Source organism: Pagrus pagrus (assembly GCF_965226575.1).
Source record: "Pagrus pagrus genome assembly, chromosome: 23".
In the NCBI taxonomy this organism is placed as follows: Eukaryota; Metazoa; Chordata; class Actinopteri; order Spariformes; family Sparidae; genus Pagrus; species Pagrus pagrus.
In genome coordinates, this window is record NC_140205.1 from 5,425,444 (window position 1) to 5,452,412 (window position 26,969).

General features: G+C 42.7%; 1 protein-coding gene across 6 annotated transcripts in view; it reads right to left on the reverse strand.

The window, feature by feature from the left end:
• Positions 1-23,626, reverse strand: part of ppp1r12a (protein phosphatase 1, regulatory subunit 12A) — a 50,755-nt gene extending 27,129 nt beyond the window's left edge. For 3 of the 6 annotated variants that reach the window (XM_084345273.1, XM_084345272.1, XM_084345268.1), the window contains exons 1-2: positions 23,261-23,626; positions 3,282-3,412 (exon numbers count right to left, since the gene is read on the reverse strand). In XM_084345273.1, the coding sequence (XP_084201399.1) occupies positions 3,282-3,412; positions 23,261-23,497 (368 nt within the window). In that variant the 5' untranslated portion in view covers positions 23,498-23,626. The remainder of the gene's footprint in view (positions 1-3,281; positions 3,413-23,260) is intronic. The other 3 variants (XM_084345269.1, XM_084345270.1, XM_084345271.1) reach the window with 1 other exon arrangement.
• Positions 23,627-26,969: the final 3,343 nt, after the last annotated feature.

Sequence of the window (26,969 nt, forward strand, 5' to 3'; positions counted from 1 at the left end):
GATTAGTGCTGCAAATAACAATTATGTTCAGTGTTCATCAATCTTTCAATTATTTTCTCTATTAATTAATTCGTTTTTTGGTCTATAACATAACAGAAAATAGTGTAAAATGTCGATCACTGTTTCCCAAAGCCCAAGATGATGTCCTCAGTTGTGTCGTTTCATCCACAACCTAAAGATATTCAGTTTAATGTCATGGAGGAGTAAAGAAACAGAAATATATTCCCCTTTTCAGAAGGTGGACTCAGAGAATTTTGGTGTTTTTCTTTTGTAAACGCTTAACTTCATTAATTGATTAACTGTTGCCATTCTTCACTGAATAGAAAGTCGAACAGAAAGATAGAAATGGAAAATCTTGGCAAATCCTCAGAACTTATGCTTGTCACAACACACACAAAAACATTTTTACAGTGTGATGAGCGCCGTCATCTGCCGGGTCATCTGTCAGTTGTGAGTATGCTGTAAACAAAACAAGAATGCTGAGTATACCTGTAATAACTGATAGCTTTTATATCACACAAAGATTTCCATCATTTGTTCCCTTCAGAAAAGAAAAAAAATCCTCAGACTTTGATTGAGGATTTAACCAAAACATCGCTTACTGTAGTGTAAATCTTTACTTTCACAGATGATTTAAGTCAAATTGAATGAAAATTACATCTCTGAACAGTATTTGTCTGCAAAGGCCTTAACAGACTCATCATCTGAAAGCATGACAGACCCCGAGTGGAACCATAAAACGCTCTATAAATAATAGCAGTCAACCAAAATAAGCATCCAACACTGTATCCAAGGCTACTCAGTGCTTTAACCCTTTACCTCTTTATCTCTCACCAGCACAGATTCAGGACCTTTTTAACCATTCAACATCTTAACTTCAGCTGCTTCCAATTAAAGCTGCGGTGAGACTCAGGCCCTTCTCATTAGGGCCAACACACCACATGAAACAGGCTCCGCGCTCATGACTTCCCCCCCAAATGGCAACTGACTGTCTGCAGTTACGTTTCAAAGTTTTATATCCTCTTGATTGGACTTTCTATTCTGACTATTTTGGGTCAGCTTTGCTAGGTTTGATTGCTTTGTGGTCTAGAGTCCCTCTGTGGGATTCTTAACCAACCCTACCATTAGATGGCTGTGGTGACACCAGGGGCTTACAGATACAGTCCTGCCTTGGAGTTCCCGTTACTGCGAATGAGGGTGCTGGGATTAAAATGGGCCCACTGAGAACTCACCACCCACATCAGCTCGCAGAGTTTCTCTCTATGACATGATGTCTCCATTAGTCACCCTAGCAGGCCAACCACTTGACCTTTTCACTCATTATGTGACAACAGAAAACGTCTTGTTTTCTGCAATATTAGCCAAGTGCTGATGCTGCGTTCATGAGGCATGCTAGACACAGACCATCTGGGTTTGGGAAGATAACAACACTAAAATTGTGTGGACATTTTAATGATACAATTTCTCCACATTATTGTTCAAAAGGGCAATTATATTATGACTTTAATACCAGGCAGAAGGTTGCCTGGCAACTAATTTGTACATAAGCCATGTGTGCATCTCCCTACGGCCTTTTGCACTTGTTACTTTTTGGGAAAACATCAACAGTAGGGATAAATCTGGAGCCAGGTTCCTGTAATGTAACACAGAAGTAAAGCAGGTCAAAGCACACTCCCAATATCCTGAACAATGAGTACAACTGAGCTCCTTCAGCCCTCTTTAGCCTGTTTAAATATCCTCTGATAACATCTCCGTGTTGTGTTCTGTGCCCTGCGAGTAGTCTTTTTACCTGAAAAGGACTAGCGGCAAGAAAATACTAGAGTGCAACTCTAGAGCTCAAATCCAGATATAGTGGCTGACAATGATCTCTCCATATTTGATTACATCACGCCAACAATGTGTGTCTGAGCTATCAGATGGGCTGCGGCTTCTGTCAAAATGTGACAAGAACTGTGTGTGCAACTGAAAATGATCGCTTTTGACATGTTGGCTCTGGCATGCTAGCTGAAACAGCACCACAGGCATTTCTTAAGTAAACACCAGCTTATTGGCAGCCATTGAGGATGGCACAAACAGTCAAGGAAATTAGTCAAACAATGTAAATGTCAATATAGCAATATACGTGACACTAGAGTGCTGCTGTGCAACCTTAAAGGGACAGTTAACCCAAGAGATTCCCTTTTTTCTGTAGCACCATTTATCCTCGTGATCTTTCCTCATCACCGCACAGAAGGTAGTGTGCATCAACCCATGGACGAGAGTAAGGCTGGACGGATCATCGGTCTGGCCGTTCGTTGTTTTTTGTATACGACTGCTAATAAAATTAATTACTTGGAAAATGCACCACTCTGTGGTCTCACTTAATGTCCGTCACACAGCACGATCTGATTAGTAACATGTCACAAGTTACAGCCTTTCAACACCGAATAATTTGAAGTAACCAGTAACTTAAGTCAGCAAGTAACTGTAGTAGAGAGAAAGTATAAAATACCAGAAAATGGATAGATATTTATTTTTGCTGGCAAACTTTATCGGTTTATCTTTTTTCCTGGCTAATGTTACAGTTTAGTTAACTGTAACAGTTCATGAGCAGACTCTCTCATCCATGGGTAGATGCACGCTTCCTAATGTGTGGTGATACTGTTGGCGGGAATAGTTCAGTAGAAAATAAATACTTCCTACATGAAACTGCTCACAACCGTCTGTGGATTATCTTCAGTCACTGCATCATGATTTCTGGCAAGGACTTAGTGCTTTAGTGCTTTGAGCACCACAAACCAAGTGCTATCTAGTTCTGTTTTACTTGAGAGAAGGCAGACATCTTCAAAACGCGACAACTCACACCAAAACAATCTAGAGGATAAATGTCACTACAACATGCATTTCTGATTTTGGGTGAACCGTCTTTAAACTTTAAAATTTTCATAAAAGACCAAAATCCCATTTTCTGAGCATACAGCACTTCATTAAGCCGTACTGAGGACACATCAATCTTGCTTGCACCAATACAAAGACACAGGTCACTAATGGAGGGCTCAGAGGTGATACTGCAGACCTCAGCTGCAGCCTAATGTCACTTTGCGCTCGACAATTCAAATGCGATTGTGAAGCACCAGCTGGACAGGATATTTTCACACAATCTTGAGACTGAAAAGTGCTGCAGTGACATAAAAAAAAAAAAAGTCTTACAACACAGGATGTAAGGATGACTTTGCAGAAATGACACGATGAAACAGATACGGCTTCTTAGAAACTGAGTAAACGGGCCTCCGGGTACTTACTCTGCTATGTCTAGGTATCCGCAGGAGGCTGCAGCGTGGAGGGGGATCCAGCCCTCATTGTCAGGCTGGTTGATGCCGGCTCCATGCTCCACCAGGAAAGTCACCATGTCGACATTGTCGTCTATGCAGGCCTGCGAGGGAAAGAGAGAAAAGGGGAGTAAGGCCACTGTAATAAGAAGGGAGCGTGACCTACCCTGTGTGACTATGTTGCACTACAAGTTGCACGAAAAGAGCATTGCACTGCATCTGATAGATTGCCACGTGTTTCCAGAATTGTTGGGGAATTTTGGCAGCCGGAGCATTCCCAAAATGCCTCCACATAGCCGGGGTGCCTGGAATACCACATAGCGTAGTACTGCTGATGGAGGCATCGAGGTGCTGCGCCTATAGGCTGCTACGTAATGCAAAAAAACTAAGAGGACTCGTTTTAAAAGCACTTTTGCTCATAAAGTCTGCTTCGCACACTAGCCAAATATTTTTCTCAAGTGTGATAAATCAACCACCGAAATAACCACAAACACACACACGCACACACACCGTACGTTCTTCTGTTACACTGAGCAGCGGCTGATGAATCACTCGATTAAATCCACATCTGTGGTCGAGCTAAAGTGGAACAGTTTTATTTGCCAGCACATTTTGCACCCAGAGTTTGTCCTCTTCATTTAATCAATCCTAAACATAATGCGCCACTCACTGGGGGTACAGATCTGAAACCAGTCTCTTGGTTGAGGACAGGAGTGTGGAGGGAAATTTGAGCGCCTTAAGGAACGTCTGAATACAAGTAAAGATATTCAAACTCAACATTAAAATACCTCAGTGAGTCACACATAAAGACTACGCTCACTAGGGCAGGTGGTGCAGCCAGTGTTATTTCCCTGATGCAACTGCATTAATGCATACAGTCAAGCAGAAGTCAAGACACTGGATTGCAAACTAGCAGACCACCCACAACAATATCATGCATTGACACTCAGACAACAATGTGGGCGCTTGGTATGCACCACTCAAATTTTCCCTCACCATCCTTTAGGTTATACAACCATTTTCTGAAACCCTTCAGTGCAGCCAAGCAAACCATATATGACTGACAACACAGCGAAAACAAAAGTGATACCCACAGAAATAAAAAGCGGATGCAGTAGGAGAGATCTAATTTAAAACCACCTCTGACGCATGATGTGGGAGATGTTGTGATTTTACCCACATTATGGGGCAGAATATGCAACAGGGTGGGCGTTTTTTGGGTTTCCGTTATGCATCTAATCAGCACTTGTTAGTCAAATGTTGGTTAATGTATAAGCGGAAATGTACATTATTTTTGTATTATATATACACAGTCTTTAGGTTTAAAAGGGCTACACTATGTTATTAGACATGTAATCGCAACATCCCCATTGTTCAAGCCTGGCCATGGATCTTTGTTGCATGTCGTCGCCAATCTCTCTCCCTCCCTTTCCTCATTTCCTGTCTCCTCTCTATTGTCTCTAGTGTAATTAAGTACACCCTCCCCTTCTAAAATACTTTTTAAAAAAGTCTGCGTTGGGAATAGTTCTGTAAAATTTCTCACGACAAGTTTACCCGGGACCTTCTTACTGTTTGGCAATACTTCTAACCACTAACCACTGCGATTTGCAGAACAAACATGATTGACCAAAAAGAAGGAACACTTACTTTTCCCATACATCTGGGTGTTCATGATCAAATAATTTTTTTTGTAAGTTTTTTTTTGTAATCTTGTTTTACTGATAAAACTGTGAGTGAGTTAGAGAAACAGCAACTGTTCTTGGCCACAAGCCTGAAGAGGGAGCAAGCTGTCGAGGAGGTCACATTTCTGCTCAACATCCAGAACAAGACAGAGGAAAAGCAGCAATGGAGAGCCTGCAGAGCACTTTACATTCAGGACACACAGAGGCCCCGAGGTTAAGAAGTTACCTCACATCAAAGAGGCCTGCAAAGCACTGGTAAGAAACAAAGTCCTCTTACAGAAAAACAGGAACTCTTTGCAGCTATCTGACATGCTAAGCTAAATGCTCAACAGAACTGATCTATGGGGTCACACTCACTGACAGTCAATAATCAATAGAGACATTCTTGAAATCCACAATAATTACCACTTAGCAATATGAAAACCAAACTTTGCCACCCTAATCCCCTTGCCCCCATCACTGAGCACCATGCCTGGACTGTCTCGCAGTCTCTCCTGAGGTTGCTATGACAACAAATGCGTTGACAAGGGAAACAGATACACATGAACACACAGCGGCCTCACGTTCAGGGCACACGACTATCTGGCTGGAATCCTTGTCCAAATTTGGGCCGTTTACAGTGCCGTACATGGCCAGAGCTGAAGAGTGCCTGCTAAAGGCCTTGCTGAGCTTATCTGACTGTGTGTGTGCGCATGATGTGATTTGGTTGTGTGTGGGTGCTAAGGCACAGAGTTTCTCCAGGTGCAGATGGACTCATTTTTACAGCCTGGGTTCATCCAAGTTTGCTTCAGGGCAGATGACAAGGCAAGATGTTTCTTTGAAAGTGCTGCAGCTCTCACCACTAATGAAATGTCACCCTCATGGGTTTGTTAGCTAGACGTCAAATGATGTGGCTACACTCTCAACACATTGCAGCTTGTGGTTCCCATCCAAGTCGGTAATTTGGTAATGTCAACAAAGGCAGACATGTGGTTCATGGTTTTAAAGTTAAGTATCGGGACACCCAAGACTTCTAAACAGGATAGTCAAGTTTAATGGACAATCCTTGTATATCATCATATTGATAGCAATCGCATTAAATCTATTATCAAGTGATGATGAACTCCATGTTCTGGGTACAGGAGGGTGGGTGCTTATTATTTACAGGCTGCTGTGCCTGTTCTCCATTATCCGCAGAATTCGAAATAAAGACAAGAGGCACCGATCGGCTATTATTGACAGCTTCGAGTCATTAAGTGAAAGTGAGCGGTCCAACTGGCTGTTAGGCCTATTGAATCAGTGGCTCCACCTTTTTAGTACGGTCTCTCTTCACTGCCGCAGATGACGACAATATAAAAAGAAAAGAAAAACGGTGTGCCGTTTTATTTTTTGGATCCAAATACAAAATAGTGACTTGTTATTTATTTTTGAGCATGTGCAAAACAAATGTGCATCTAGGTTTTCAGATGACTGCTGTAGATTTTGTGGTGTGTTCAAGTACGACTTTTAACAGAAGATGTCAAGTGAGGTGAGGCTGATGTTTGGTCTTTCTCGTTTGTGACTGCTGAAAAAAAGAGGATTGTTACAGCTTTCTGCTTCTCATCTGAAAACTGTCCTCCATACCCTCATCTAAATCCTCCCCCTCAGTCTCTCCCCACACACACACATTATCTCCTCAAAGTCTTCTCTCTCTAAGAATGGAAACAAGCCCCTTAAGGCGAACGCAGTGCTGAATGTGACCTCCCTCTCCAGTGCGTCACCTTCCCTCCGCTGGCTCCTCCCAGCAGCTACTGGAGCCCAACAAAGGTAATCCCTTAATGGCTGTAATTGTCGGTGGCTGACAGGTGCCAGTGTGACAGCCTGTAGTGTAGTGGCCAGAGGGACAGCAGAAAGAAGAAGATAGTTGAGAGAAAGTGCTGATGGTGATGGAAGGCTCAGTCCTCAACTAACGGACAAGATCTGCAGAGAAGAGCAGTAATGCAAGGGGGCAGTACAGACTTTTGCAACCACACATTGCACTACAATTCACCTCTAAGGTTCATTAAATACAATATATATAAAAATCTAAAAGCCGATATTTTCTATATGACAGCAGGCAGTGTGAGTGAGTCAGAGTACAGGAGGTGGATTCAAATGGAAATTGAGGTTTCATTTAACTTATATTAAGAACACTGTGAGCTTTATCCTGTCCCACGCATCATAACCAGCCTCGGAATGACATATAGGACCTGTGCTGTGCTCACAGGGAAACATTCAGACACGTAATGACTCACTCGCAGACACGTTGCCATTTAAACCTGTTTGGCCAGTGTGTCTGAGAGGGGGAGAAGAGAGGAGGCCTTGACAAGCACGAAGGCAAGAAGATGGATGGCACTACACACTTGAAGAAGAGTAAAAAAACATGAAATAAAGAGAGCGCGACCAATACACGATTTTTGGGGCAGATGCTGATATTAAGGAGCAAAAAATCCTGATTTTGATGCATCAACAAATGGTCTATATATGCACCATGGCTTCAGCCTAACTTTTTACACTGGTTGCACTGGTGCACCAGTACATACATTTCAATGCACCCAATAATACATTTCGTAATATTAAACAGAAATAAGATGCAGATTTCTCATTTAAATCACAGCATACTGAAAAAGAAATTGTGAGAAATTCACTGGTTTAAACAAAACAAAGTTGCAAAGAGTTAATGTTTAAAGTGCTTCAGAAACTAAAATAAACAAATCAACTAGAAATGTTATTTGATAACCATTAATTTATTTGATCAAAGGCAGCTGTCTACACAACGTTTTGCAGGATGAGTATTTTCTCCAGACTGCGCACGACTCTCTCAATGATACCGAGCGCCACAAGCGCATGTATTATTTTAATTCATTGCCACAGTCACAAAATCACACAAAGTACACCTGAGTAAGCCAAGGTCGCTGCAGAAGATGAGTCCTTGCCGATAAAAGGACATCTCTAATGGAAACTGAGCCTTCTGGGAACTTGACGTCACAGCAGAAGAAAAAAAATCAAGTACTAATCTGATCAATGGACACAGGATGCTCCAATTGATTGGTCTATAGAGCTGTTTTCAGGAGCAGGCCGCACAATGTCCATTAAACTCTGTTTATCCATTAGGCTCTGTGGGATGTTGTTAGCAGTGGGGCAAGAAAAGCAGTGAAAATCACTAATCTCTAATTAGAAATTAATTGAAGTTGAAAAACTTGAACCATGATCAACGGGAGTCAAAGGTCCAATCTGATGAAAATCTATAATCCACGGAAAGTAGGCGTCATTAAAAAAAGTTGGCAATTTTCCACCGAGACTAAGTGGGAGAAAACTCTGAAGAGGGAAATTATTTTACATGAGGTGAATCTCATCATATTTAACAGCGCTGTAAAGTTATCTTATGCTTATGGTAGGAATGCAGTGTCTTCACTAGAGCCCGTTTGATCCTTGAGGTTGTGACGGACCACTTGGGATCCGATTTCACAACACAGGACTGTCCCCTACCAACTGCTCAAAACATTTCCTCTAAATGACAAAAAGAGTCTTCTGTGTTTACGAGCCGATGCCGACAGGAGCACATTAAAATAAACATCAGCCAGACGTCACTGACTGGACGGTCAGCCTGTATTTGTCAAGAAAGAACAAGCCTCAAGTGGTACTTTATGAAAGAACAGGACAGAGAAACCTGCCGAGCCAGCCAGAGTTAATGTAGAGCACCCCAAGGCGACATGACACATACCAAAAAAATAAAAATAAACATACTGGCCTTACAACTGGAAAACATACTGTTAGCATGGGCAAATACTGAAATGTTTGTCAGGCCGAACCTTGCTAGATAAATAGTGGTCATAAGTTCTGAATATATACAAATACCTCGTCAGGGTTGTTCATGTTGACTTGTCGTATTAAGACAAGGTTTTAAAAGCTGCACTTGGCCGACAGATTCCTCAGACAGAAAGGTGCGTAAAGCGGGTACATATACATACCTCCAACTTCACACGCTCGTCAATTAACTGCACCGGCGTGGGGCTGATTATAGGCCCCATCAGCAGATTAACTTAATAAACCTTCCCAAGCCAGTGGGTATAAATATGGATGAGATTAGGACAGAAACAATACGGCGTCCATCATATGCACCAGTCTAATCCTGAAATAATATAGAGGAATTCAAGCCTTACTCCCTGCTAGCACCGCAAAGAAGATGGGCTAAGCCATCCTCGGAGCCGGCCCAAAAATGTACCCATGACGTGCACCTAAGAAAAGGAGACCGGCCTGTTGCCATGACAACAAAGCCAAAAAGGGAACATGGGTTCAGGGCTTGTCAGGCTTTTGTAAGAAACATAAATAAATAGAGAAAAGACTTCATTTTAAAGCACGCGGGGGTTGCTCGGATAGCCCCCGAAGGCAGCGCAAAGAGCAAACCAAGGAGAGACAACATCAAAAAAACTAATGTTTAATGGAGCATCTTGAGGCGCCATCTTTGTTTTTTTAAACCTCTTGCAGGCATGACTTTTAATTGCTATTGAAGAGATTCTCATGACCTTTTATGGGTAAAAAAGATGTTCTGTTAGTACGAATATTTGCGTGCAACACTGCTACTAATTATAGTCTCTAATTAATATAAGTTAAAACACACTGGACTTAGCATAAAGGAATACCGGACACAGTTTGGCGAGAATATGCCATACACAGACAACTCAAATTAATGTTTTTTAATCCTCTGTAAATTTTCCAAGACGATATGAATTCCATCTAAAATTACTTTTAGATAATTTAAATCTTTCACTGAATAAAAATCAAGGCTCAGTTAAATTTGAATCTACAAACCAAAATGTTGCACCACATGCTTCACTTAAGACACCCAAGTAAAGGGGTACAGCTACTGTGTGTGTATAAAAAGGTTGGTTGATTATCTTCTGGGCCATCGTGCAGAGAGCCCCAAGCTTAATTTAGCAGCACTCCACATCAAGGAGACACTTGAAGACCCCTCCCCTCCTTGACTTCCTTTAGTAGCACCCTCAGATGGCCAACTCAAGCACCCTGCAGAAAGCTGCTGCACGTTTTGCTGCTGAGAGAGTGGCACAGGCAGCCAGCTAAGCCAACTGTGCTAGCAGCTATTCTCCATTCAGTGACAATGTCAATGGTGCATGGCCATGATAACACCCGTGACTGACAGCGGTGTGCCAGGGGAGCAAAATGTCATGAGAACCATCAGTGGGTATCACAGATGGAGCTGCTCATCAAGACTTAATGTAAACTGAATATCAGACATATGAAGCAGCTGCGGTATATTTTGATGGCATGTTATTACCAGCCAAATATGGTCACTTTCTACGAGGGCATATTTTGACTACTCAAATCAAATCAGTTTCAGACTGTGGGCTGTGAAGAAAAAGGGGCCATAAATACGGCACACATCACATCAAATACAGGCACACAAACACAATTAGAGCTCGTAATTTTTTTCAGCAAAAAAGGTCCAGCTTCTTAAAAGTAAGGACTAACTAACTAATTAATGGCGAAAATAATCAGAAGATTAATTAACAGTGGAAATAATTGTTAGTTGTTGCCTTTAACACAATTAAAAGCAACACTACAGTTAACTTCTCAAGTTCAAATATTCTCAAAATGCTGAAATAGACTACTGCACCAGAGAGGCCACATTCATACAGGATTTCATGTTATGGTTTTTGTAGGATTACGCACGGCATCAATTATGCTGCTCTCTACCTTATTCTATCATATTTATACATAAGGTTCATTATCATTGTCTGTGGAGAGGCGACAATGATCAACATGTCCGTACCTTGCTTTCCAAAAGTTTGGCACACACACAAAAACATATTCATGGTTTAATTTTTAAATTTTTTAGGAAAGCAACGAGCATGCCTGAGTGTTGCCCTGAGCATAATTTTCAACATTGTTGACATACTGTACATTTCTATCATCCGTGACGAGTTCAGCTCAGTGTGGTCAGGCTATATCTATATTTTCACCCTCGTATCCCTTCTGGCGTCTACCCTTGCGCATAGTTAAGGTTCAGGCTTTATTTGCTGATGGTGGTGAATGGAATTTGGTTTGTGGTGCTCGATCACTGAATGCTGTCATTCCCAACTCAACAGAGACACGTCTTTTCAGAAACAATGTCCAGATTCCTCAGGACAATCCACAGACCTCACTGTCAACAGTTCTCATGAGGACAACTGAACTTCCAACTGAATAAACAGTCCAAATAAAAACTCTCTGAGGAGATGTCTGGATTATGCTACGTTCACTGAATGTATAACTACAACAGCAATAGAACAAGAGATTACCACAGCGACTGAGGGGACTGTTTTGCTCTAAAACAGCTGTTCTAACCCCCAAACCGCAAAAGGCTTGAGTCACTCTCACTTCGATTGTGATCAGGACTTTGGCTGGGATCAAAGCACCTACACGACCACAAGACACACAGCGTCCTTCAAAAAAAAACACGGCGTGTGGAAACGAAAGGTGATATTGCTACAATTCCCTCTAAGAAAACACATTTAACACACACACACACACACACACACACACTCATAAAAACAAACTCCACTTGCTAATTTTTGCCGTCCCTTGCAATCGTCTGGCGCTTTCAGTAAGGCCTCTCTAGTTTTCTTCTTTGTGTGATGTGGGGGGGAGTGAAACTGCTGTAATTTTCTGTGGTGAGATGGATGATGGCTGAAACCCTCTAGTATCTGTCAGGAAAAGCCAAAACATTATCTAGGTATTATGGTGTAAGGTTTCTCAAACAGTGCGTGCACAAAATGGAGACAGAGGAAGGCTTGTTGGCTTTCAGAATTTGTGCTCAAGGCATCCACAATAAAGCTTAATAACATAGGAGTAGTTTTTTTGTTTGTCTTAAAAGGGTAAGACCGGTTTTCTCCCATATGAAGCAACAGTATGGACAACAAAGCAGCACAACAGACTTCTCTCTCGCTCTCTTACTGTACTCCTCTCCCTCTAGAAATACAACTTCTCACTGCAACCACCGAACCAGTAAGCAGCGAGGCCCTGGACTAACATACCAGTGGAGAAATTCCCAGATAAGTAATACTCCTAGCCTTGGGGCTTCAGGCATCAGCGCTCTGGCCACTCCTCACGAGCTACGTCATTGGCTCAGAGGCGCGCAGCCACTTCCACAAAAGGAATTCCTTCTTACCGCCTGCATGTAAGTATGAGTGCGTTATGTGTCTGCGTTTGCATGCATGTGTGTGTGTTAGAGAGATCAGCCCAGACAATGAAGAGATGTGGTGTATAAATAAAAAAAATATATTGAAAATACAACAATCCAGACATGAATAAAAAAGGCTTACATGAGGATTAGTGAATCTATATTATATGTTCATTCTGTAAGGTGGTGTACATCTGTGTGCGTGCGTGTGTGTGTGTGCGCGCATGTGTGTGTGTGTGTGTGTGTGTGTGTTTACGCCCGAGACAAAGAGCTCACAGCTCCTGTGCTATTGGCAGGGTTCATGAGGCCAGAGGGTACGAGGGGGAGGGTTAGCGCGCTGCAGGGCGACCAGCTGGGTCCTTCTACTAGATGAGCCCTGTTGGGAGCTGTAACCAGACTACACACACACACACACTAACACGCACTAACACACACACAGACGCACAGCCTTCAGTGCTCTAGCTGCTGCTGCTGCTGCTACTGAGGACGACCATATATGGCCCTGGGATTCCCATGGAAAAAGAAGACCAGGATTGAGGAAGAGGGGGGAAAAATGCCGGCGAGATTGTAACTGTATGTTTCACTTGGGCTTTCGCTCGGCAGCCAAAACAATAGCCCCACTTGAGAGCCAAATTAGTTTCCATGTGAGGGGTCCAAAGGCGAGAGGGGGCACCGAGGGGGGAGAGGCAGAGAGGTCAGATAGCCACGGAGAGATGGCAGAATACAACCTCTGTTGATATTTCCATATAATAGAAGCCTTATGTGGAGGCTGCTATACGGAGGACAGTAGATAGCTCAGTCAGCAGTCACTGACAGTCAGTCTACTAAAGAGGCATTGAGAATGGTCCACAGTACACCCTCCCCTCCCCTCGTCCCCCAGTGTACTGGCACTGTGTCACCACTCACGCCAACAAGCTCTGAACCCAGGAGGTTAAATGGATAGTGTGGGTGCCAGGGTCTGCCCCGCAGGCATGCTACCAATTTATAGCCATTACCAGCACAAATATGGATCGTCAACAGAGTAACACAATTCACGCTGAACTGCTCGCACACAGTCACGCGAAAAACCAAAGCTAATGCCACAGTTTTGAGCGGACTAAAAGGAGATGAATACAGTGCGACCTTGTTTTGTAAACAACTGGAGCAAAAACCTGTACGTGCACATTTGATTAGAAATTGCACTCGTCAATATGATGATTTTTCTCTTCTGTTTCGACCGAACTGTGGTCCACAGCAGGACTGAACTTCTGCTCATAATATTCAAAGCACTTCGAAGAAATTGGAACACAGCTAAAACACAAAACAAAAAAAACAACGCACCACTCCTCATATAAAAGTTGTAAAAAAGATGATAATGTACACTTTTTTGCCTGGTTTCGGCTCATTTATTAAGCATGGAAGCGCAGATATCTGTGTACTTTAATATGTGTACATTTGTCTTAGGCTACTGTCAGTTATAAAAGCAGAGGGAGTGGAAGAAGCAGGCTCACTAGTGGAGCCTCAAAGAGGAAATGAGAAAAATAAACAGCCACTTCCTGTTCCTCTCTGGCCTGAAATCTCCAACACCCTGATCCCTCCTACCATCACCACCTCGGTAAGGAAAGAAGAGCAATGCCCCCCCCCCTTCCTCCTCAAGTTCTTGGCCTGAAAACGCAGCGCAAGGGCATCCATTTTTAATGTCCTCCAAATGATTTTACTGTCCTGATTCAGACACAAAGGAGCATGGATGCAAATTTAAGCACGCTCTTTATTTGATGGATAGCCATGATCAATATGAGCAGTGTGACATAAAAGTGCACCAACCTCAGATCAACTCTAGATCAATAGTGTTTAATCATCAAACTATGATTAACCACAGATCAATGACTCACTGAATGAAATTCCTGCACAGTGGTGCTGATCATCAAAATGTATAGACCAGAATTACTTCTTTTTTTAAACCTCAGCATGACTTATAAAACACAGAGGGCCCGCATCTTGCGAATCGTAATTTTACCGCCTTATTAACGCTGCATAGTAATGACTTCTTTGTTCTTCATACAGCTGCCCGAGTGGCCGTGGCTAATTAATAATTAATTTTACAGTCTATTAACATCTCAGCTTGATTGGACTCAGTGACCGGACGTTTCTGCTCTATAAAACACGGAGATAAAATGTTGTTTGTGGCTGCTTTAATGATGTTCTTCAGTCATTTATTTTACCGTGTCTTATTTTGCACACAGTTTTGAAGTTACCTTTCTATGACGAACAAAAGCATCACAGTAAAAGCCCACTCATATTCCTTCCAGTGAGGGACATTTGACCATTCAGTATCATTTCAAACAAAACAGATATACTAACAGAAAGAACATTAGCTTCTAGCAAACACAGAAGCCATACTTATGTAAGTCCATCTGAATCACAAGAAGAAGTACTTAGTCTGTCAAGGATCAGGCCCTTTTACTGACACTGCTATTTATCTGCAGGAACAGTATCACTTGCATGCGCTTACTCACAAGAACAGTAATGGGGTAGCACCGCAGCAAACAGCAGCTTCTTTTGATCACATGGCCACTCATGGATCAGCGCTAATACAAATCAATGCCAATCAAGTGTAAGGGAAGAGTATTATACCTAAAGACGCAGCAATATATTGTCTGATATTAGCTTTAAAAGGCCAATGTTGCATCAGAACAATGTTATTCTTACAGATAGCGGAACAAGCATTATTTTTAATACATATTATGATGCATTTTAAAAAATAAAGTGAGGTATTCTGTAACAGGTGGAAGCAACAATGAGCAATAACTTAACCGACTGATAGTGTTACGATATCAGGTTCTGTATTTTCTGCCTTAACAATAACACAAAGTGTACATTGTGAAGATGCAGCCATTTTGACCATGAATGTAACCTCACCCTTCAACAGACAACAAATGGACATGCACAGTCTGCTTTAATTGTACCCGCTGCTCTGTAAGACAATGAGGAATTCACAGTCTCTGCGTCCAGGTGTTTTCAGTTCAAAAACAGCTCATAAAAAACACTCAGCGTGAGGCATGTGACTGCCGCCAAGCAAACAACAGCGGGATGGCTTAGAGAAGACCTGGCTTGAGTGGAAGACAGACACTATGTGCCACGGGGTGGGAAAAAAAACAAGCTGAAGTCATCCCACAAACATTTCACAGCAGTTCAATACTATGCGAGGCTTAGAAAAGTGGGGGCAGACAGGAAAGCGAGTGGTGTACATTAATCTGGCACCTGGCAGGTTTCTCTCAAATTGCTCCACAGTACAAAGATGAGTTACAACTTCATGTATGTGTGACAATATCCGTCAAAGTCACACACACTGATCTCATCAAAACAAATTCAGCAGAAAGGAAGCGACGGCAGCCTTGCGTTTGAAATCAACTTCTCTTTTTCTAAATTCATATACAGCACTACTGCCATTTTATGACAACGCATGATTACAAGGTCAAGTCCGTGTCCATAGCTTTGCTGTTAAGTCAGCGCATATACGTGGCAGCAGGTTTTCTCCACTGAGGAATTCTCCTTACGACCCCAGGTGAACCAGTTCCAACCTGCAGCAACGCTCATCTGAAATATTTCAGAGAACCCTCACTGCTCCAGATCCTCTGGTGGGGACGCCTCTGGCGTTTTATCCCCACTATGCATTAACACAGCAGTGTCATTGAGTTCGGGATGCAAAGGATCCACCCAGACCGGAATCAAATTAGCGATGCAGGTTTTTAATACTATTCTCGAGTCCTTTCTTATAAGCTTAACAGTTTAATGTATAACCTTTCAGCAAACCTAGTAAGATAGAAACAAAGGCCATCTCTCACCGCCATTTTCATCATGTCTAGTCTAACTTCAGAGAGCCCAAAGTGAAGTTTATTATCAAAGATGACAAATAAGGCAGCAATCTTTTGCATTTAAGAAGCTGAAACCAGTTAATGTTTCACATTTTTGCTCTAAAAATGAATGAAACCATGAATCAATTAGCAAAATACTTGGCAATTAATTTTCTTTTCATGGACTAATCGATTAATCGACTGATCGTCGCAGCTCTAGTATCCATTTACCCTGCCATGCTCCATTCAGTTGCTGTAAATGATTGTTAAACACAACAACGTGAAATTTATTTCAATAAGAAACCACCTTTTACTAATCGACTACACCGTTCTGCTTCAGTTGTGTCGCGCCCAACTTTCCGACCCATTTAGCTCACACAGAAGCCATCTATTTTCAAAAGTCATACATGTTCTCATGACAGTGTACAAGGAAACAACACTGACGTGTCACAATGAGCAGTCGACCTGGCATGTTGCACAGCATTGGCGCGCAAACCACCACAAGGACTTCCTGCTGTTGATTATGGGGTTGGTAGAAACGGCTGAATGGGACGGTGAGCGAGGCCAACATGACGAGGACGGACCTGCCAATTATACACAGGTAAAATATGCACGTTCCGGGGCTCCTGTTCTAAAATTAACGCTCTCAGTCATCAACCACGCTGATGTTATGATACAGCTATGTGATTCACTGCAGACTGGAATTCAGTGTTGCACTGGACGGCCCATACTTCTATGTATAAAGTTAAATTCAGGGCGTCATGTTTGTCTTACATTAGTCCATCTACAGCACAACTACACTGATTGCAAACACCCAAAGTTGTTGTTGCTTGCTGTGTAAAGTTCAACACACATTTAACACCTTCAGCGCTGCGCAACCACTGCGTGAAAAGCAGCTGCTGACAGATTTTTTAAATGGAAGCAGAGCAGAAAACATGATGAGAACATTCCTTAAATCAAACTGCACTGTCCACTATCAACTATCATTTCTGCTGTTGTGTCAAGGTTTGGCTGGCTTTAATCCATATTGATCCACACATGCTTTCTATCTTGTCTTTCTAATGTTGCTCCTGCCATCTGTTTGAACTCAGTAGATAATGGCTACAGTTTACTTCTGCAAGACCTGTTTTGTTTCATGTGGTTAATTATGTCATGATGCAATAATATTTCCTCTACTGTACCCTCAAGACTGTGGTAGTGTTTGAGAAACTAATAATTCATTACAATTATGGGTAAAGGCACCAAGAGGCTAAATAAAGAAAGATTTTGATGAGTCTCTTGTATGCACTGAACAGAAGCAAGTTACATGAGTCAGTGTAATTTGATTTAGACCAAGTTTTGAAATATCAAAAGATGTGTTATTAGCATTATCTAGTATAAATATTAGCCAAAGTATAATACCAAAATATAACAATGGTTAATCATATTCAAGGTGCAATGGCAGTTGACTTTTCTTGCTAGACAAAGAACAATAACATCTAGACCGTCTAGATTCCACTCCATGAATTATTAAGTCGCATCTTAATGTATTCTGCATTATGTTAGAGATGCATGAGTGACTAGCTGCTACTGTACAACGGCCTTAAGACATAACAAAGAACCTAGAAGCCTCGTGCAACGCTGTGCAAGAAAAGTGATGTGAAAGCAGACTAAAATGAGTGTCTGACACGACGCCTGAAGAGAGTTCGGTCATTAAATGTCAGGCAGCAAACACTGGAATAACTAAAATCCCCGACAACACATTTTTATTTCATTAAACAAACATTTTAATGCAGTTTAAGCCCATTCACCCACCAATAACTCTACAGCTGGTTATATCATAGGTGCAGCAGCTGAGAGACGAGTTCTCTGCATGACTCCAACAAAAGAAACACACATGCTGGCTCTACACAAGACAGGTAGTCCTTTCTGAACACCATGTACTGCATAACACGCAATGCTCCAGCTTATCAGATCCTGCTGCTCATATATCAGTGTCTAAAGAACAGGCCATAAGACCATTTTAAACCAAAATTAGCGTGTATATGCAGGTTTTTTTAAACACGGGCAGACCTGCTAAAAATAGGTGATTGACTCCTTTCATTGCCAGTGGATGAGTTTGCCTTTCTGTTCTCTTTTCTTGTGTGTCACATTATTCATCACGAACACGCCAGAAAAACAGGGAACGGCAGAAAGCAGCAGATCATGTACTTCATTAGACTTCATCCAGTAGACATTAATCTATCAGGCAGCAGACGGGGCTCAGGGAACCAACAAGGAAGACGATGAAAATTCAACGGTAGTTACGTTTTTATATCTTTTATTTCAGTCTCTTTCAAACTCAGCGCCGGCTTAATGATGTTAGAGCGTCGCTTCAACAGAGACGGATGTACTGTCACGCCAGCTGCCTTACTTCAACACACATCATAGGATTGCGCCTGAAAAGAGGCAGAATTTAGCGTGTCCACCCAGTGAAAACACACTTTTACATTGGACAGTAAGTTAATATAAAGTACTAATCATGCTATTCACAACAACAAATGTGTGATAACAAAATCTGTCCTTCCCTGAAAAGTAAAGCCATCTCCGGGACACAGAATAAGCACCAGCCACAAGCCAATTGCCGGTAAAATATGCAAGTGTTTGATAGATTTGCTTCACCCACCAGCCACAAAGGTAATCTTTTGATTGGCTGGTAAATCTGAACATACACTAACCATTTGCCTGGTGGACAAAAAGTTAAATTTTGCACCCTGCATCTCTCTCATGAAGCCATTTGAAAGCCTGAAAACCTGAGTTTGATTATCCTCACAAAAGCAGTGGATTTACAATTCTTTACATGAATGCAACAAATATCAGCAGGGTTTCTAATTAAGCCTTCATGCAAAAGAGCATTGTTTTTGTCATCTGGGCTCATTTTCCTAAAGGTTTTTTAGGCCACATGCTGTACACCCCCACAATGTGCTGAAAAACTGAAAACAGCACTGTGTATTCCATCTCACCCTCAAAATATGTATTCCTAGTAGGTAGTCTTTATCTCACAGTCATCAGATCTGGGAGCTATTATGCAGGCATATTATAAAACTAGGAGGCCTGTCAGATTTTTGTGGATTAAGCCTCGATAAATCACCAACCTGCATCTCGGTTGTGTGTGGGCGAGCAAAACAGGTGAGAGCAACAGGGAAGATCCGCAACGCAATGCGATGCTTTGCCTGTCTCGGCCTCTCCACATGAGATGGCAGGGATTTTCTCCCTCAGGAAGAAAGACGAGGGGCTCGGGGGTCTGTAAGAGGATGCCGTGATGCCTTCATCAGGAGGGACGGGAACATGTCAACGGCATTTCTTTTTTTTTTTGCTCCTCTCACAGGCCAACTGCGAGCCACAGCTGAGACACTCAGGGCTGGGGCTGTAGTGAGATCCGGAGCAATTATGTAATGTGTTAATATGACTGATGTCGGTCTGGATGAAAAAGAAACACAGCCACCTTGCCATCGTCCGCCACATGCTCTGTAATTGTTCCATTACAAGATTCATAAAGTTGATTCTCATTTTCAACCTGCTGAACGCTGCCAAAGACTCTCTCTCTGCCTCTCTCTCTCTTCAGTCGGTTATGCAACTCCCACTCTGTACATGCAAATCCACCAACACAAGTGACTAGCAACCTTCCCTGAGTCGTTGTCATGGAGACAGTGCAAGATAATGTTCACAGACTTCAGGGCCATAATGAGGGTGTGTAATGTCAACAGAGCACAGGCATTGTAATACCCAACGCTGACATGCTAAGCTGAGCTGAGTCCTGTCACCTCGGTCCTGGGGATCAGAAAAGGCCACGGTCGCTAAAAGCGAAAAAAAAAAAAAAAGTTCAGGTGAGGGTCAGCGTGGAGATTTTCTTGTGTGAGGCGACAAGCCCTGGTTACCTCCAGCTAATTGCCTTGATGGAGCTCAGTGGGCAGAAGTCAGCTGGGCATGGGCATTGTATGGGGAGAGGCAGGGTAGAGGGAGAGCGACTGGAGGGGAGGGGTTTAGGTGACAGCTGAGGAATGTCTGCTCTGCTCTCTCTTTGCCATGGTTTCCAGCGACTGTCATGTGAGGAATGCACGGGCTAGGGCGACAGGACTTGGAATGCTACCCTCGGAGACGAGTTTAGCCGACGAGATCTGGAATCTCCACTTTGTCTGCTGGACCCCCCCGTTCACCTGAATCCATGCGGCCTGTGTCTGGGCGAGCTAATCTGTCTCGGTCAATCACATCACAGAAATTATACAAAGTCGCAGGTGTTCTCGCATGCATCATGTCACAGATAATTATGCGTTAATTCCCCGAAACTCATCCATAACAACGTCCGTAAGGCGCAAAGGGGCCTGTAATGGTCTTCATCATGAAGCGCATCATAGAGACAACAACAGAAGGGAACATGTTTACGAGTCCTTCTGCAACAAGTCATTTTTAAAAGCGACAGAAGGTCTTGGATTCGCGTAAAAGACACAACCTCTCACCCAAATGTGAGATTTACGCCAGCGCTGCACTACAAAGCAGAGCTACAGACTGTGACTCATACCCAAACTTAGTATCATCTCCTGAAACCCAGTTAGGAGAACTTGTGGCGGTGGTATTTATAACCCCTGCACCGGTCACCAGGGTTCGGGAGTGATATCGCTGCACCCAGTGAGGAATGAGTCCTCATGTAACAACATGACACACTTCACAACAAAGCCAAAGGTCAGACATTCAATAGAAAAGGGAAGTTGCAAAAAAAATAACCATCAAAATGATGCCATGCTTGCTTTGGACTGATTTGTCTAAAACGAATAAGGACAAAGATATCAAGGAGACAACAGATGACCCTGACTGTCCATCTCCTCTACACTTCATCTAAGAAAGCCGACATCAGCTCGACCTTGCTGCAATTTTAGGATTAGCCCTTTAAACACTAACGGCCTCCTTCAACTCCTTTTTAAAAGACCCAAACCTCCAGGATCACATGCTGGCCTACAGCACACACGCATACAAACGTTGGCTTCTCGTCTCCAGAGATGGTTAGGTCTGGACAGCGGCACTGCGAATCAAATTCTTTCCTCACTCCAGTTCATCTCTGGACATCAGCCCAAAAAAAGGCAACGTTTCCACCCAATGAGTTTGCACAGGGGGGCCTTTGCTAATTCCAGATTTACTTATAGCTGACTCTGAGCACAAAGAACGGTGGATTTAACAACGCCATTAATAAAACCCTGAGAAAAATATTCACGCAGGCGAGAATCAATTCATCATCAAAAGAAAAAGCAAATTACCTATTTCAGAAAACTTGCTTTTAAAACTTTTAATGGGTGTAAAGTGTTGGACAACAAACATACCACGTAGAAAGGTGGTGCACTTAGCAGTACTGAGGCTTACAAAGACTAGACATGTGGGCATGAGTAATGAGGTGACATCACTGCAAATCTATGCTAGCATTAAACATTTAATGTAAGAATTCCTTCATTAATCCTTCGATCATTTAAGCACCTGCCAGCCAAAACAAAAGATGGATAAAGCATCCTTGCTGATGCAATAAATGACACCGTGTACACACCAACAACAACTTTGATTTGTTCATAATAAAGTAGAAGCGATGTCATGTAAGGTAGATAACTCACACATGAAATCCAGACAATGATCTTTGTCAAATTTCACTCTCTAACATATATAACTCACTCCATATGCATTAACAACTGGAAAGAAGTCTAGTGGATAATAATCACATCAGATGTTTCTATCTGAAAAGGGATCCTACTGACATCACCCAGGTATTACTCCTAACAGTAAATGGTGGAGAGATGATGTCACATCTGGGGTATTGCAGAGAAGAAGACAATATACATGAATCCATAAACTACCTTGTCATATTGATTAGAGATTACAATGAAGTCGTGTTATGCACATCTACTGTTTGTACAGTAAACATCACTGAATCCAGCTTTGTCACATCAGGGATCTTCTTTCTCTAACCGCACCTACTAGCTTCTATAATATTTCAATCACTCGACTGGTGTTTAATGAACCTTTTCGTTCAGACATTTTGCCTGCTTGGTTTCATAAAGCCTCAGACATATGATAGCACCTGACGTTACTCACTAACGACAGCAAAAAACAAGCTGCCATTTTCATTATTTGGCTTTCAAAGTACAGGGGCTAGCTAGTAAACGTAACGTTAGCTACCCTAGTTAGCGGGAGAATAGTTAGCTTAGCACCGCTTACATTCCGGCCACATAGCCAAGAATTTAACACACACATGTTTCTGGTTAAACCAACAACACCACAGTAGCCAAAAGTCAAAGTTGGAGACAAAAGGGTGTCCGCTGACGTAGTTTCTCGAGCTAGCTAACGAATGAATCAACCTTAGCTAAACCTCCAAAACAGCTAACGACAGCTAGCTTATCCTGCTAACGTAGCACACATCCCGCTTGGGGCTAGCACTGCACTGAAATCATTTACCGCTGTTTACAGCTTGACTTTTTAACCAATAAGCCAAACACTGCTGTCAACAGTGCGAATATCACGTAAAGGTAGTAACAGTTAAGGCCTCGCAAGGACAACATTAGCCTGCAAACCGAATGACGTTGTAACTAACTAACGCTAGCTAGCTCCTGCTTCCCCCTCCAGAGAGTAGTCGCAGTCGCGGTGGAGGGTTTATCAACAAAACGACTTTTACTGCTAGCCAGGTTATGGCCACCGTTTCCATTCGTTCGTTTCGGACTGGACGAGTCTCTCAATCAATGACAACATTAACGTTAAGCTCCTGACATCACTCGATCGTAACAGCAGAGGTTACTTTTATCAAACAGTATCACGGAAGCATAAAAAACACAGTTTGAATGTCATTCACAGCAGAAAAGTGACCAAACGTTACAATCAGAAATGCAGCAGTTCAGCAATTAGACTGCGCCCACCGGACTGAGGATATGGAAAAGTAGTCCTGGAAGGCAAAAGGGCTTTTAAAAAACTTTGTCGCCGAATATGTTTTGCACTCTTTAAACTACACACACAGCTAGCACTGTTTTGCTTTTGTGTAAGTAATCCATAAGCAAAGCTCAGGGGGCAGTCACTGTGTTCATCTTTAACGTTACTCTGCGTCGGAAAAAAAGGACGGCTGTGCTAAGGTAGGTAAACAACGGGGATGAGAATGGCTTCCATTTGACAGGTGTTCCAGGGCGAGCGGTTGCTAGCAGCGAGCCGATATGTGCGCCTTAAGAGATGCTAACGGCTGGGACGACAACAAGCACACAGCGGGGCTAACACACAAACCTGGTGGAGGGCGGTGAGACCGTCTACATTGGCGTAGTTGATGTCAGCGCCCCGGTCAAGCATTCGGAGCACCTCCTCGGTATCGCCGCTTGAGCAGGCGGCCAGAAACACGGCGCCATCATCGAACTTCACCTTCGTCTTCTTCTTTTTCAGAATAGGAGGCTCCAGGTCCGTTTCCGAGCCCAGCCATCGCTTTAACTGCTCATTCCTCTTCTGCTTGGCGTCCGCCATCTTCATCCCCCTCCTGTCTCGGGCTTCTTATCTTTCTCCGAGAGAGGATATACTTTATAGTGCCACTATCCCACAGCGCACTGGGGCGTGGGAAGGGAGGGCTGCCGGGGAGGAGGGAGGGAGGGAGCGAGAGAGAGAGAGAGAGAGAGAGGGCGTCTGGGTTGTTTTCCATAATCTCGCGAGATCTGGAGCTCAGGAGCTGCAGTATAACGTCATCATCAGCAGATTGTGAGGGGAGAGAGTGAGCAGGGTAATCCCTTATAGACTGTGTACACCAAATAAGACAAGAGGGCTTGAAAATATTACATAACATTCAGTGAGAGGGAGAGAGGCTCTGTTACATACAGTAATGTGTATTTATATCATATTTTCTCTGCTTCATTTTATATTGTATAGACTGCTGTTGACTGTGATCTCACTAAGGTACGTAAGGAAGTCATAGTTCACCCAGAGTTCAACGTTTATCATGAGTATATGCACTAAATTTCAGCATAAGGGCGGATTTGCGTGTCGTTTGGAAATCGTTTAAGCATTTGTGACTCTTCAGTGGTGATGATGCTGTTTCCATGGTCGATAATGATCATTTAAAGGTGCTGTTTGTATGAAAAGTTGATTGGTTGAGTTTTATCCGCAACTCGACAAAAACTGACACTGGATGTATTAAAGCATCACTTTCAGACGAGTTGGGAATGTGACACAAAAAACAACTTTTCACACAAACTGCACCTTTAAATGATCATTATTGACCATGGAAACAGCAACATCACCACTGAAGAGTCACGCGACATGCTTAAACATTGCAACAACAGACAAATCTGCCCTTATCTTGAGATTTTGTGAATATATTAATATATTGTTTCATTGTTTCTTACAAATAGCACCTTTAAGTTCAATATATGAATGCTCAACCCATCATCATTACCAAAAAGATCGAAAAACCAAGAAACAAACAAATACGCACAGCTGAAAACATAACATGCATGACGGAGGTAATAAAGTCAGCTCGTAAACTGTATAGTGTTGAAAGAATATTAGTTGTTGTTTTGTTTTTTGCGATCATCATGTAGTTTTTATTTATTTCAACCCTCTAAATTGGAGCTAAGAAAAAGGTCAAGCCTTCAAATAAAAGTTTGAAAGATCTCCATCCATTAATTTCACATAAAATGAATAAATATGCAAGATATTTTAACCTATCTGCAATGTCACATTATCAACCATGTAGCGTGTTGAAGTGCAGCTTACGTTGGTACAGCGGCGGATACTTCTGTATCTTTTGTCAGACGGGTACCAGACTAGTACCCTTTGCCTCACTTCACTGATGTCACTGATGCTCTGCAGATGGTACCAGTGATGTTCTGGGCGGTTCACCAGAGCCTTCCTGTCCTGGGCTGTGCCAGTTTGTGGTGTTTCCAGTCAGGATGCTTTCTCTCACTCCTCTGTAATAGAGTTTGGCACCTGAGTTTATCCTTCCTATGTTTCCTCAAGAATGTTTTCTTCAAGTATCTTGAGTTGAGGTACATTCCTCCTTTTTAAAAAGTGTGCTATCATTAGTAGTGGTTAAAATGAACTCGTGCCCCTCCTGACTCTTGACTTATAACTGTAACTTATCCCTTTTCTTTTCATTCCAGGTCATGCTAACTAAACAAGCTTATATTTTCGAGGTATTTCCCCTTTTTCTTCCACGCACGAACGCATCAAATGTCATATGTAACATGTTTAGTTTCCACCTCATAAAAAACGCTTCGCTCACCGAGGGAAAATAAAAGCCGTCTTACCACAAAGTACCTGTAATGATTTGATGGGTAACACTTGAAGTGCGAGGAATGTCTAGTGGACTCGAGCACCGGGGTGGTCCGGCTCAACCTGGAGTAAAAACAAGGTGGCCAGGCATAAAGTGTTTTTTATTTTGGCACCACCGTGTGTTATTGTTGGCAGACGCCCATGTGTATGCAGCGGGGGGTGCCGTGTTGCCTCCTCGTACGCAAGTTGTGGCTCTGAAACATGCAGCCGCTTTTATTTCTTTTCACTGAGGTGTCATTACAGATGATAACAATGTTAGTTTGGGGGTTAAATATGTTTTAAGGAGTGAAAATAACGCAGCTCGTGCTCGATCAGATACCACCCACCTTCTGAACTTCGGGCTGACATCCTGAATAACAGAATGATGATCCAAAACATTTATACAACTGTGACCATGAGCCACATTGTGTAAAGTCGCTCTAGCCTCATTTTCTCATTTAAGTGCCATTCCTCATGTCACTGACGCTGACTGTAGACAGATTTAAATAACTGATTGTCCGCAAATGCTGTAAATCAGCCTCGGGGCTGCGGCTCAAGAGACTCTGAGCCAGAACACGGAGGTTAAGACGCAGGAGAGGACGAGCAGTTCAGCTGATACTGATCCTTAACGTTACAGAAATGTCATGGGAAATTACTGCGGTTCCACTGAGTCATAGGGACGGTGGAGCGACAACAGCGTCGGTGTCAGGAAGTTGTTGGCCAGAAGGCTTCAGTGTGTTGTTATCAAGAGGGTTTGAGGGAAAGTGATGTGTAAGCGGCTGCTCGGCAGGGAGGGAGGTCCGACCTCACGGTGACTGACAGCACAAGGCCGGCCATGTGGGCCACATCCAGCTCTGAGTGTACGGCGTGGAGGTGTTTATAACTGTAGCACATATGAAAGCAAATGCACCTTTATGTAAAAGAAAACACATCTCAGGTACATCTTGCTCACAACAAGCTCTGTGGATGATCTTGAGTAAGCTGGTCATGATTTCCAAAAAAAGAGAGACACTGCTGTTGAGCTGTTTTTATTTATTTATTTTATTTATTTTGGTGCTTAAGCACTACAAGCTGAGTGCCATTTAGTTATTTGAGAGAAGACAAACATCTCTACAGCACATCTAGAAGACTTAGATGTATAAATAGCGCTACAGGTACAAATTATTTTTAATTTGGGGTGTACTGTCCCTTTAAACCTTAGATTTATCCAACTATCCAATCAAATGAGTCCGTTTTAAAGCTGAATTCAAACTCACCATCACCTCTCCCATGCATCCCCCTATAATAACCCAAAAATGCAAAAAACAGTGGAGGGATTTGAATCGTTCCTGCAGGTGTTCGCTTAAAATCTACACTGTCAACAACACCGTTACATAAGAGGCGCCTCTTATTGCACTGAAGGCATGGAAACTCTTATATCCGCATATGCCACTTAGCAGTGTAACAAACATCTTGGACGTACAGTAATGCATCCTGTTTATGCGTCCTGCTGTACCCCTCAGCAGCTGTATTTACCTCGGTGAGGTCGGCGATGGCATGCAGCTGACTGAGGCTTGTGTTTGTAAAGATATTAGAGGATAATTGACTTTTGCCACAATGTTGATTAATTGATGGTGACGCCAGAGGGTGAATCAGGGTTTGCATGTTTGTTATAACCGATGGGGATGTCAGAGGAAACGCTTCAAACAACACAAGAGAG